General features: G+C 42.0%; 1 protein-coding gene across 2 annotated transcripts in view; it reads left to right on the top strand.

Moving 5' to 3' along the window:
• The window catches only part of LOC125466536 (MORN repeat-containing protein 1-like), a 185,610-nt gene that overhangs the window by 23,819 nt on the left and 147,146 nt on the right, over positions 1-14,645 (top strand). For both annotated transcript variants that reach the window (XM_048561130.2, XM_059638066.1), the window contains exons 7-8: positions 6,547-6,643; positions 10,054-10,164. In XM_048561130.2, coding sequence (XP_048417087.1) covers positions 6,547-6,643; positions 10,054-10,164 — 208 coding nt within the window. The remainder of the gene's footprint in view (positions 1-6,546; positions 6,644-10,053; positions 10,165-14,645) is intronic.

The raw sequence follows: 14,645 nt of genomic DNA, 5'->3' as shown, positions 1-14,645 counted from the left end.
ACTCAGGTTTCTAACCTGGCCCCGTAAGGTTGAAGAAACTCTTGATTCTCAGTGATCTAAGAATGGCCATTTGGGCATGGAAGAGAAGCTTTGCTTGTGAAGCTATTTGCCAGTTAGTTAAGGGAAATAGGAGAGGAATTACGTGAGTACTACACTGATGAGTTTGATTGTTGCACAGTGGGCCAGGACATTTGGATCAATATCAGTTTCTAACAATGAAAGGAATATTACCAGCAATTCTCAAAGGATTGCTGAATGTTGGCTCATTTGTTAATTAATGGAAATTACAGAGACGAGTCAATAGTAGTTATAATGCCGGGGTTTCAATTAACCAGACATGGGCTGGGATACAGGTAGTTTAAGGGCCAGTGAGTGGCAGGTATTCCTAGATTGAGTTCAGAAGAGATTTTTTACAGCTGTATATTAATAGTACAAGAAACAATGCACTGTTGGACCTGATCCTTGAAAATGAGGTGGACTAAGTGGATCAAGTGGCTGAACATTTAGGAGACAGAGATCATTATGTATTAAAGTCCAAGGTACTGGTGGAGAATGAAATGCAATAATCCAGAGTAAGAAAAATCAATTGGCAGGAAGCTGACTTCATTGGGGCAAGAACAGAGCTGGACTAGATTGAACTGGGACAAGAGATTGGCAGGAAAAATAGTTATTGAACAATGGGCTACCTTCAACGAGCAGTCAAGGTGTGTCCTTGCGAGTGATAGTGTTCTAGAGGGACTGTATCGCCTTGTGAAGGACAGAATTTTCAAGGGATGTGTATCCTTATGAGGGACAAGATTAGACCACATGGTGGCTCATGGTTAGTACTGCTGCCAAGGAGCTGTGTTTGATTCCATCCACGCATGACTGTATTTGTGGAGTTTGCACTCTCCCCCGATGTCTATGGTGGTTTCTACTGGGTGCTTCAGTTTCCTCCCACAGACCGGACGTGCACGTTAGGTATATTGTCCGTGCTAAATTACCAATAGTGTTCAGGGATATGTAGGTTGGGTGCATTAGGCATAGGAAATGCAGGGTTACAGGGATAGGATCGGGGTGTGTGGCTGGATGGGATGCTTTTTGGAGGGTTGGTGCGGCCTTGTTGAGCTGAAGGGCCTGTTTCCACACTGTGGAGATTCTATAAAAAAAGTTCTAGATGGATGGCCTTGTGAGAGACAGAGTTATAGAGGGATTGTGTATTCTTGTGAGGGACAGCGTTCTAGAGGGACTGTCTATCTTTGAAAGGGATAGAATTCTAGAGGCCTCTATGGCCTTGTGAAGGACCAAGTTCTAGAGGATTGTGTATCCTCGTGAGGGACAAGATTGGGTGGCACTGTCGCTCAGTGGTCAACACTGCTGCCTCACAGCACCAGAGATTGGGGGTCGATTCCAGCTATGGCCAACTGTTTGTGTAGAGTTTGCACACTCCTCCTGTATCTGTGTGGGTTTCCACCCCATTCTCCGGTTACCTCCCACAGCCCAAATATGTGGAACTTAGGTGTTTTGGCCATGCTAAATTACCAATAGTGTTCAGGGATGTGTAGGTTGGGTGTGTTAGGCATAGGAAGTTAAGGGTTCCAGAGATAGGGTAGGGGGATGTGTCTGTGTTGGATGCTGTTCAGAGGGTTGGTATGGACCTGTTGAGCCTTGGTTGTGGATACTATAAAAAATACTGTGTGGATTCTATGAAAAATGTTTTAGAGAGACTGTATGGCCTTACAAGGGACAGAGACCTAGAGGGATTGTGTACGGAGACTGTATGGCCTTATGAGACGCTGAGGTGTTAGAGATATTACAGGTACTTGTCAGGGTCAGAAGTAATAATGAAATTTACGTTCTTGTGAGGAACATAAGTGTTCAGGGAATTTGCCGATGTGTACAGGTACTGAATGTTGTTGTGAGGAACAGGGTTCTAGATGGGCTGTATGGCCAACTGAGGGACAGAGTTCTAGAAGGACGGTATGTCCTTGTGAGGGACATAATTGTAGAGGCAGGTAGTTGTAGAGGTTACAAGCACTGAATGTCCTTGTGAGGGAGAGAGTACTTGAGGGACTGTATGGCCTTGTGAGGCGCAGAGGTCTAGAGGGACAGTATGGCCTTGTGAGGAACATAAATGTTAGGGTCTTTGCAGAGATGTATGGGTAGTGAATGCTCCTGTGAAGGTCAGAGTTCTAAAGGTATTGTATGGCCTAGTGAGGGACAGAGTTCTAGAGGGACTTTTTGGCCTTGTGAAAGACAGAGTTCTAGAGGGACTGAATGGTCTTGTGAGGGAGAGAGGCCTGGAGACTGTATGGCCCTACCGGGGACAGAGTTTTACAGGGACTGAATGGCCTTACGAGGGACAGGGTTCTTAAGGGGCTAAATGCACTGTGAGGGCAGAGTTCTAACAGGACTGTATGGCCTCGTGAGGGACAGAGTCTAGAGGAGCTATATGGTCGTGTGAGAGTTAATTTTCTAGATGGATTGTGCATCCTTGTGAGGGACAGAATTCTACAGGAGCTGTATGGCCTTATGAGGGACAGAGTTTGAAAGGGACTGAATGTCCTCTGAGGGTCGGCATTCCAGAGGGACTGTATGGCCCCGTGAGGTTCATAAGTGTGAGGGACATTGCAGAGTTATATAGGTACTGATTGTCCTTGTGAGGGACAAAGTTCGAGAGGGACTACCTATCCTTGAAAGGGACAGGGTTCTAGAGGGCCATTATGGTCTAGTGAAGGACAGAGTTCTCGAGGGATTGTGTATCCTTGTGAGGGACAAGATTGGGTGGCACAGTCACTCGGTGGTCAGCACTGCTGCCTCACAGCACCAGGGATCTGGGTTTGATGCGTAGAGTTTGCACGCTCCTCCTGTATCTGGGTGGATTTCCGTGCTATACTCCGGTTACCTCCCACAGTCCAAATATGTGGAAATTAGGTAGATTGGCCATGCTAAATTTGCAACAAATTTGCAAGGAAACCTAAACAGATAAATTGAAAGCGGGACGTAACACCAGCGCTTCGTCAGAGGCTCACTGATGATGTTACCTAGAATGGTGACGAAACGTCTGAAAACTAACCTTCCAGCTCAGCGAGCAAACTCACATCCAGAACCTCAACCTGAGCTAGAAATCTTCTCAAAATTCGCTTGCAACAGTGTTCAGTGATGTGTAGGTTGGGTACCTTAGACATAGGAAGTGCGGGGTTACAGGGACAGGGTGGGGTATGTGTCTGATTGGGATGGTCTTCGGAGGGTTGTTGTGGACTTGTTAGGCCAAGTGGCCTGTTTTCACAGTGTCGGGATTCTTATAAAAAATGTTCTAGAGGGACTGTACGGCCGTATGCGGGACAGAGTTTTAGAGGGACTAAGTGGCCTTATGCGGGACATAAGTGCAATGAATTTTGCAAAGATATATTGATACCGAAAGACCTTGTGAGAGACAGAGTGTGAGGTGTCCTTATGGCCTTGTGAGAGACAGACATGTAATTGGACTATATTCTGATGAGTCACTAAGTGGAGAGGAGCAGTCCATAGAATCTAATAGCATGGGTTAGGGCCAGAAAACTAACAAGTGCAGCCCTTTTTTGCTGTTAATTAATTTGCTTGGATTGAGGATTGATTAATGGATGGAAACGAATAAGAAGGAATAAGCACATTTTCAGCTGGCCAGTTATAACTGCTAGGTACCATGAGGGCCACTGCTTTGAACACAACGATTAACAATCTGCACCAATTACTTTCATGAGGGAACAGAGTGTAATGTTTCCAGGTTTGTTAATAATTCAAAGCTAAGTGAGAAAGTAAATGTTATGGACAATAGAAAGAGGCTGTGAAGGAATGCAAACATGTGAAGTGAGCAATAAAAAGGTGGGAGATGGACTATAATGTGGGTAAACAGGAAATTATCTACTTTTACTGGAATAGTAAAACCAGAACATTTCTAAAATGCAACAAAGTGTGGAGCTGGATGAATACAGCAGGCCAAGCAGCATCTTAGGAGCACAAAAGCTGACATTTTGGGCCTACACCTCATCCAGCTCTACACTTTGTTATGTCGGATTCTCCAGCATCTGCAGTTCCCATTATCTCTCATTTCTAAAAGGTGACAGACTATCTTCTGCAGTTCCACACATAGATGGCCCTGCTGATCTTTAAGGGTCCCTATTGTCTCCCTAGTTACCCTTTTGGTGTGCATCAGGAAGCTGTCATAAACACCTAAGTTGATTCACAGCGTTGGCATTGGCCTGAAGATGGTTATTCTGCAGGTATGACATGCGGTTATGAAGGCAATGTTATTTTAGCTTTTAGTGCAAAGAGGTTGGAGTATAACAATTATCAGACCTCCTGCAATTTACAAGGACTGTGTTCAGCCAATACTTGGAAAACTGAAAGTTTGGTTTCAAACTAAGGAAGAATATACTTACTTTGGAGGTGTTGCAACATGGGGTCACTAGATTGATGCCTTGAATGAGGAAAGATTGAATAGAATAGATCTATATTCTCTCCAGTTTATGAGTATGAGACATGATCTCATTGAAATGTATAAACTCCTCACAAAGATTTGACAATGTAGCCTGTCATTGGTTGTTTCTTCAGGCTGGAGAATCTAGAAATTAGAGATTCAATCTCAAAACAGGGGAATAAGCATTTTGAACAGAGACAAGGAGACAATTCTTCACTCAGGCTTGTGAATCTTTGGAATTACCCACCCCAGAGGGCAGTGGTTACTCAGCTGTTAGGTTTATACAAAACTGAAACTAATTGATTTATAACACAAAGGAAGGGGATTTGGGAATAGATCAAGAAAGCAAATTTGAGGTTGAGAATCAGCTATGATGTTCGTGAACAAAGAAGCAGACTTCATATACTGTATTGTATTATACTGCTCCTATTTCTTATGTTCTTTTGTAGGCATACTTGTCATCTGTCAGATTTTGGTGAAGATTCCAAAGCAGAGATTTTATAATGATTGCTCCAAATGTTTGGAACATGGAGAATTTGTTGGCTGCCTGTATTCTGACATTTTTCCCAGAGGAGACCTTCCTTGCTCTCCACACCTGCTCAATCAGCTATGGCTGTTTACTACACTGAACAGTTGGGGATCCTTAGAGATCCTTCCACCTGTAAATTTTAGGGAAATAAGTTGATTGGAATGTGCTCCCCATACATTCCAATCTCTTTGAAGAAACACACTCATTGAATTTCCCTGGACCCTGCCCCAGGAATACCTCTGGGAATCAAACTGGTGTTATTTTCAGGTTGACTGTAAAGACTGTACACAAACATCCTACATGGGTTAAAAGATGCACAAACAGCGGCTGACTGCAAACCATTATCAAAGTTTCTTTGCAAACCATCAGTTTTTGTTTTGTGCACAGGCGCAAAGTAGCACAATATGTTCCATTGCTAATCTTTCATCTTTGGGCATCAGCCAGACAAGGTAGACTGAAGCATGACCAATGAGGTGCATTCATTTTTTGTATGCAGCCTTTGAAAGATTAAAAAGGGAATATATGATTGAAGAGGCTATTGTGATCCAGTGGCTTTGGGATTAAATTAGAGACAAAAAAAACTGCAGATGCTCGAATCCAAGGTAGACAAACAGGAGGCTGGAAGAACACAGCAGGCCAGGCAGCATCTGGAGGAAAGGAGAAGTCAACGTTTCGGATATTACACTTCTTTAGGACTGGATGTGGCAGTAGGTGGGGCTGCAGATTAAGGGGATTGGTGGGGTGGTAGCGAAATATTAGTTATAGGTGGACGCTGGCAGTAGGTGCAACCTGGTTGGTGGATGGGAGGGATGAATCTGGTTGGTGGCTGGAAGTGAGATCACATGAAACCAGCTTGAACCAGATGATAGAGAAGGCTGCTGGCCAGTACCCTCAAGAGAGGAGGTAGGGTGATAATGGGAAGGACAGGTGTGCCTACTCTGCTTATTTGCAGCTGGCAGGAATTTTCACACATCTTCTGATCGCCCTTTACACTTGCTACAATTTAAAGGATTGTGTCCAGCAGTTGAATTTGTATTATCAAGATAAGGACCTGGAATTGCTTTACATTGCATCAGTGCCAATAACAAAGGCTCATAGACTATATATAGCGCTCCAGATGCAGTGGCATGATGCCTTTATCCTGCTCCAACAATGTGGATATATGGTACTATTATGGGATGTGTAGTTCTATAATGGGGGAGCTTTGGTATTATAGTGGGGGCAAATGGTTCCCTGGAGGATGTGGTTCTGTAGTGGGGACAATAGGGTTTTATACTGAGAGTATTATTCTGAGCAGGGTTTGTTTCTGTGCAGAATATTATTTTGTGGTAACATTATGGTTTTATGGTTGTGTTACAATAATGTGGTGAATATTGTCTTATAATGGGGCATTGCTCCATACTGGGGAATGTGGTTCTGTGGGGCATATGTTTATATGAAGGATATCATTCCAGTCAAGGTGATATGATCCTAGAGAAAATTTTCTTCTGTGTGGGGTATTGGTTTTGGTTAATGAGAGAGTAGGATAGTTGCTAACAGATAACAAAACAATAGTTGAAATGTTTTCCTTTCATTTCAGGGACAGTGGAGAAATGACCTGTTTAATGGACAAGGCTCCATGATTCATTGCAGTGGAGTCATTTATGATGGAATATGGATTAATGGTCATCCCGCTGGTGTGTACCCTTCAGACTGCAACACTGATTGCATATGTCATACTGATAACACAGTCATTGATTAATAATCATGTAACTCATGTTGTTTTCGTGATGCAGGGTACTAAGAGGTTAAGATCTAATGGAAATTTAGAGGGCATGCAATCATATTGTCTATCTACCCTATTCATGCCTTTCATGATTTTATAAACCTCTATAAGGTCACCCCTCGGCCTCCAATGCTTCAGGGAAAATAGCCCCAGCCTATTCATCCTCTCCTACAGCTCAGACCCCAAACAAGCCCAGCAACATCCTCGTAAAGGGATAGTAAGAACTGCCGATGCTGGAGTCAGAGATAACACAATGGGGAGCTGGAGGAACACAGCAGACCTGGCAGCATCAGAGGAGCAGGTAAGTTGATGTTTCAAGTCAGGACCCTTCTTTTTTCTGAAGGAGGGTCCTGACCCAAAACGTCAACTTTCCTGCTCATCTGACGCTGCCTGGCCTACTGTGTTCCTCCACCTCCACACTGTGTTATCTCAACATCCTTGTAAATCTTTTCTGAACCCTTTCTAGTTCCATAACATCCTTCCCTATAAGATGGAGACCAGAATTGAATGCAGTACTCCAAAAGTGGCCTTACCAATGCCCTGTAAAGCTGCAACATGAACTTCCAACTCCTATACTCAATGTACTGACCAATAAAGGCAAACATAAGTGGGTCGCGCTGTGGACAGTGCGGAGGGCTGTTCTAGGTTACAAAGGGACATTGAAAGGATGCAGAGCTGTACTGAAGTGGCAGGTGGAGTTTAACCCTGAAAAGTGTGAGGTGATTTTTTTTTTGGAAGGACAAACTTGAAAGCAGAATACAGGGTACACAGAAAGATTCTTGGCAGTGTGGAGGAGCTGAGGGATCTTGGGGTTCATGTCCACAGTTCCCTGAAAGCTGCCACCCAGGTGGATAGAGTTGATAAGAAGGCGTATGGTGTGTTAGCTTTCATTAATCGAGGTATTGAGTTCAAGAGCCGTGAAGTTATACAAAAGCCTGGTTAGATAACGTCTAAAGTATTATGTCCATTTCTGGTCGCCTCATTACAGGAAAGATGTGGAAGTATTGGAAAAGGTGCAGAGGAGATTTACCAGGATGTTGCATGGAATGGAGGGAAGGTCTTACGAGGAAAGGTTGAGAGAGCTCGTGCTTTTCTCTTTAGAAGGATGAAGGATGAGTGGTGACTTGATAGAGGTGTACAAAATGATCAGAGGTGTAGATAGACTAGACAATCAGAGACTTTTTCCTAGGCTGGAGGTAGCTATTATGAGGGGGTATAGTTTTAAAGTGTGTGGAGGTAGATACAGGGGAGATGTCAGAGGTAGGTTCTTTACTCAGAGAGTGGTAGGGGTGTGGAATGCATTGCCGGAGAGGGTAGTGGAGTCGGCCTCGTTAGGTGCATTTACACGGCTATTAGATGATACGGATATGGATGATAGTATAAGGTAGGGTTGGAGGTTAGATAGACTTTTAGGATTAGGGTTAGTTTTTGGCACAACACTGTGGGCCAAAGGGCCTGTACTGTGCTGTACTGTTCTATGTTCAATACCAAATGCCTTCTTCACTATACTGTTTACCTGTGACTCCACTTCCAAGGAACTATGAACCAGAACTCCAAGGTCTCTTTGTTCAGCAGCACTCCCCAGGACCTTACCAAAAGTGTGTAAGTCCTGCTCTAATTTGCCTTTCCAAAATGCAGCACTTCACATTTAGCCAAATTAAATTCCGTCTGCCATTCCTTTGTCCATTGGTCCATCTGATCAGGATCTCATTGCACTCTAAGGTAACCTTCTTCGCTGTCTACTACACCTCCAATTTTGATGTCATCTGCAAATTTGCTAACCGTACCTCCTATGTTCACGTCCAAATCATTTATACAAATGGCAAGAAACATCAGACTCAGCACCACATCTTGTAGCACATCACTGGACACAGGCCTCCAGTCTGAAAAGCAATTGTCCACCATTACCCTCTGACTTCTACCTTTCAGTCAGCCCTGTATCCAAATAGCTAATTCTCCCTGTACTCTGTGTGATCTTACCTTGCTAACCAGTCTACCATGAAGAACCTTATTGAAAGCCTTACTAAAGTCCATATAGATCATATCCACCACTCTGCCCTCATCAGTCCTCTTTGTTACTTCTTCAAAAACCTCAATCAAGTTAGTGAGACATGATTTCCCATGCACAAAGCCATGTTGACTATCCCTAATCAGTCCTTGCCTTTCCAAATACAGGTAAATCCTGTCCCTCAGGATTCCATCTAACAGCTTTCCCACCACCAATGTCAGGCTCACTGGTCTATAGTTCCCTGGTTTTTCCTTACCACCTTTCTTAAATTGTGGCACAATGTTAGCTAACCTCCAGTCTCCTGGCACCTCACGTGTGGCTATCGATGATACAAATATCTCAGCAAGGGGTCCAGCAATCACTTCCCTAGCTTCCCACAAAGTTCTAGGGTACATCTGATCAGATCCCAGATTTTATCCACCTTTATGCATTTTAAGACATTCAACACCTCCTCCTCTTAATGTGGGTATTTTTTGAAATGTCACTAATTATTTCCCCATGTTCTCTATCTCCATAGCCTTCTCCACAGTAAAATTTTCACTAAGACTTGACAGTATATACTGATAGGTTGTTTCTTTAGCCTGGGGAGTCTAGAAATTAGAGACATAGTCTCAGAACCAGGTCTTTATGAAACCCTCTTGAGGATGACTCTGCTTACATTGTCTCTATCAGGCAGAGATCCCAGACCCAAACCCAGCTGAAAGTATAGATCAAAATTCAATCAAAATTGCCTGGGGTGCATTTAGTGGTGGAATTGCTTCCCCAATTCATACTTACTGTTAATTATTATATATAAGAAATGGTTATTATGCAGCTGCCTATTGATATGTATTCCAGCAAGAGTCACTGTCTTTAAGGGAAATAGAAGAAAGTGTGGCTCTAAAAGGAGTAAAAATTGGGTTGAAACAGTTGGCTGGGGCAAGATTATTATTTATAATGAATTCAGTGATAAGACAAAGCATTTTTGTATTGTATTATTGTATTTCATCTCTGGCTCAGTGACTAGAAATATCTACGGTACTCAAGATGTGGTCTGACCTAACCACTACTTTTTGAAGATTATTTTGGCTTGTATCCTTTCTTTCTGACTACAGTTCAGCATTAATTTTGTTTTGTTGAATGTGGCTGTGCAGCGATTTATTATGCGGAGTACTGAGAACTTTTTCCACATTGAATGCGGAGTTCACAATGTAAAATAACATTCTATTCCTCACAAAATTAATTAATTAGTCTGTGGTTGGAGACCCCATTACTCGTGTTATTCAACTTATAGTGCACGACTAACAATGTAATTTGTCTGCTTTTGGGAAAAGCTGAAGCCAGTAAGCTGGTGATCCTTGGTGAAGAAATACGGGAGGTGATGCAAGGCTGTCCTTTCACCATTGAAGTTCAGCTCCAAAACAACAAAGGCGAGCTAGTGAAAGGTAAGGGTTTTCCATTATCATAATTATAGAACTCCTAGAAACCAGAGGCAAACATCACCTGACACTTACTGCTACCCTAGTAGTTTGGTGGACATATGTGCTGTCTGTCATTAAACTAAATCGTGCAGGCTTGAAAGCTCTTCTTGACATTGTCATCTGGTCAATGTGCGCAGTTAGTTAATCCGTGTTGAGTAACAGCTGCACTGTTCAATTTGGCCCAGTGGGAAAGGGCAAAGGTTTAAGTATTGGGCAAGAACTAGGATTGAGCTTAATTCTGATGCAACTTCTCCATGTTGTTCCATGAAATTGATACAACTACAGCGCCACCACCCCATCTGCATCCATCCAGCCTCCTGCCCCCACCCGAATTCCCAGTTTTATTGACTGGCAACACTACTTACCTGAGTTCACGCTTGAAGAATTACCACTTGGGTTAGAAACAAAACCCTAGCAGATTGAACACCTTGATGATAGAGGACATGATGTAGCTCTGGCCAGAGATGATTTGGAATAAGATGCAATGGACAACATGTTGTGTGGAGAAAATAAAATTTATCAGCACAAATTAACATTATGCCCCCAAAACAGACATTAATGTATGGTTCAGTACCAATGATACAATGTGTTTTCAAGGCCTTGTTCAATCTTTAATAACACGTGGAAAAATGTTTAAAACTCCATCGGAATATTTTTCTGGAAATTTTAGAACTAGTCACTTTTTCCCTTTTACCGGAATATGCGTCAGTAGATGTCATGCACGACAGCCTGCAGCAGATGACCCAATTTCACATCTTTTAAATGCACAAAGGGTACCTGAAAGAGCAACACTCCAATTTAATTTATTTCATAGACAGCAAATGCTTGCTAATGGCTAGGACCTGTCAGTTGCAACACTGGTTTCCCTCTAGCAAAACTGATCCAAAGCAAACCCAAGCTGACAAGCTGGCTGGCTGGCAACAAAAAGGCTAATTTTTGGAAGGAACAAACTGTCAGGCAATGGAAATATTTCCTACAAATGCTCACAAATTTGAAAGCACTGTAAGGACTTGATGCCAATCTGACTTTGTATTATTCTGCCCAATAGCTGATTTACAATATGCAGAGTGGTGTTCAGTTTGCAGATACATGCAGGCTGACCATGTCCATTTTCTGCAGGCTGTTGAACTGGGCAGACTGATACCCTGACTCAGAAACTAATTCACAATAAATAGACATGACTTCTTCTATAGTTGGCACACAGTCTGGTATGAAACTGAGCAATACAAACCCAAACACATGATCTAGACTGTGCGCTGGAAACTCAAACTGAAAGATTGTGTGTTTGATTATCTGATAAGGATAAGATCCAGCCCAGTATGATGATCCCACGGTGGAACGATGTTATCAATTATTGTTAAGGCTCGCATAAGGAAAGTAGCTGCCTGGGTAAGATTGTATATATCAGAAAGGATAAGGGAAGAAAATTGAATGAGCAAATAAACTTCATTTTTGCATTTGGCAGTTGGAACCAAAGAAGCTGATAACACAACAATGCATTGACTCAAAACCAAAGATTAAAACTGACACATTTGGTTTGCATTTGTCATTTTGTGGGGCCTGAGAGACAGAGAGACAGGCAGTTAGAAAAGAAAATGAGGGAGAAGTAGATGAATAAAATAAAAGCAGAGTCAGTGCTTGGAGAAAGAGAAACTCATAAAAGGAACTAGAAAAAGCAGGACTGTGTGTCAGTAAAACAAAGGGTAATTTGGTGATGAAAAGAAATATGAAAACAGACCACTGTCAAAAAAATGAAAATAAAAGAAAATGTAAAATATAAGATGTTGGAGGAAAATTAAGACAGGGAGTGTAATTTGAGGAAAAGATTTTTAAAATTGCAATAGGAGCATAAGTGGGACTCTCAGAGACATGCTGCTATAAACTGGTGCATGTTCTGCTTTGTTACAGAGATGAGACAATAAATGATGCCTTCAGAAACAGCCTTTACTTTGGACTGGCATTTGTCCAACTTTACAGAGTTAGAGCTTGCAAATGGTGCCTGTAGAGACAGATCTCCCTGTGTGCTTATGATAATCTGCTTTGCTTATACAGAGAGTAGGATCCATAGAGATGGGATCACAATGGAATTCTGCTTGTCCAACTTGAAATAATAGAAACTGTTGCTTCTCACAACTCTCATCATTTTATCCAGTGTTGACCTATGCCACACTGACCAAGATAAACTCTTTTGTGTTACAGAGTGGTATCTCCAAAGATATTTCTCACATGCTGAACTCAGTTAAGCTTTATAGGATGGGATGAAGAAAAGCTTTCCCTGAGGCACAGAGAAAAGGAGGAAGTGAATTCATGTGCTGTTTCCACTATTGACTTGATTGGCTACAGCAGGCAAAGCTCTACTTTATCTAAACAAAACAAATTTATGATAGTCTTTATTTGGTTTTGGCTGCAAGTTTAAATTGTTCCCATTTCTTCAAATTTAACTTGCTTACAGTTTCATCTTCTAACACCAGTGTCTTCCCTGGACCAGTCATTTGCCTGCACTTTGTAAAAAGTAATTATGCAAATTAGCACACTTTGGAGACTTGAGCGTTATTAGCATTTGACCTCTCAGATGGGATTTACACTAATTCTAAATCATTTAGAAAAGCTATCGTCCTGAAAATGAAATTTGGCCTCGGTAGTCAGGGCAGCAAAGGTAGTCACTAATTGGCATCTATGTCCCTGAGACAGCAGAAAGAAGGAGATAGAGTAATCAACCAAGATTGTCAAACCTGATTGCTGTCAAATGCTGGAAACAGTGCTGTGTGGGCATTCAGTGAAAAAAAAACTCAATTTATCTGTGTGTTCAGATAGTCTGTAGTGACTCACTTTTGAGACAAACATAAAGGGTTGGCCATGTGGGTGAGATACCAAATGTTGGCCATGAGGCAGTAGCCCAGCCAGAGTCAACAACGTCGGGGGGAGAGGAGAAAATTAAGTGTGAAAAATCAAATTTAACAAATCCTTTTTTGATTTTTCTTTACGCCTAAGCTATAACATGGCCTATCTCCAGGTGCAGGCATCATTCCAGCATCAATGGTATGTGTTAACAGCTTTGAATCAGGTTGGGTAGCTTGGGCAGAATGTTTTTGTAGCATTCAGTTAGATAACCAGGAGAGTTACTCAATAGTGCAGTAAAATCTCCCTCCAGTGATCTCCTTTTGCCAAATTGTTTGGAAGTGGGTCGAGCTGTATTCCCCTCACAGCTATCTTCGGGAAGAAGCAAGGCAGCCAGATTCTCTCATGTTTCCTTTTGGCAGGCACAGCTCTCTGATGTTATAGCATTCACTGTGGAAGTTATAAAATGCCTGGTTAATCTGCTTGCGGTCAGGTGACCGACCCATCTGTTGCCCATATAATAGCAGTCATAACTTGAGACTATTGTTGTGACAACAGATACCTGGAAACACTCGACTGATGGCTTCAAACTGAAAAATCCGCTAGAATCTTGCTAGTGCACAGATGTTATTTCCCAGCTGCGTAGAAGAATTTATTGCTTTCTTGTTGCTATGCCAACAAAAATATATGTAAAAAATAGTGGATTTCTTTTTGTTGTCAGGTTAAAAAATGCATCACCCTTGTGTTTTCCATTCTTTTTAGCTGCATTAACCAATATCAGCTGAGGGCAGTGGAAGGGTTTGATGCAACTGGTCTCAACAATCTTGGTTTAGAGAGGTAAAACACAGTCAAAATTCCAACTCTAAACCCCTGCTGGGAAGTGTGTGTATTTACATGTCGGCTGAGGGCAGGATTAGACACAGTTGTGATGCCACCCCATAATTCAGCAGTCCACCAAGAAGCTCTGTCTTGAAAATTTGAACATACGGAGAAAGCTGTATAACCTTTCAAATCCTCTCCACAATTCAGTATTATCATATTGAATATCTATTTCAACTCCATCCTTAGCACCTATAAATTTATCGATCCCTGTCATGTACGTACTCAATAAAGGAACATCATGGAGAACTCTAAGGCAGGGAATCCCAAGGATTTACAACTCTATGAATGAAAAAAAATTCTCCTCATCTTATAGATAAAGCCCCAATTCTGAGATGGTGACTCCTAGTTTTAGACTCCCCAGCCAGAAGAAGCATTCTCCAAGCATCTATCCTTTCAAGCTCCTGGAGACTGTTATGTTTCAATTAACTTATCTGTCACTTTTCAGAATTCCAGAGAGTATTGGCCTTGTCTACTGAGTCTCTCGTAAGAGAATCCCCTCATCACAGGAATCAGTCTAATAAATTTATCCTGCATTCCTTTCAGGATAAAACAGCATTGGACAAGGCATCCCAACAAGAGTTAGTATTGTCAAGGGAAGAAGAAAATGGATTTAAAAATAAATAAATTACTTTTATCAGAAGTATATTACTGTATGCGATAATGCCCTGAGAAAGGATACAATAAGGATGAAATTTCTTGTAGATTTTGGAACAAATAAAACAACG

Source organism: Stegostoma tigrinum, chromosome 28 (genome assembly GCF_030684315.1).
Source record: "Stegostoma tigrinum isolate sSteTig4 chromosome 28, sSteTig4.hap1, whole genome shotgun sequence".
In the NCBI taxonomy this organism is placed as follows: domain Eukaryota; kingdom Metazoa; phylum Chordata; class Chondrichthyes; order Orectolobiformes; family Stegostomatidae; genus Stegostoma; species Stegostoma tigrinum.
The sequence above is the reverse complement of the archived record's forward strand: the minus strand, read 5'-3'. Positions and strand labels throughout refer to the sequence as shown.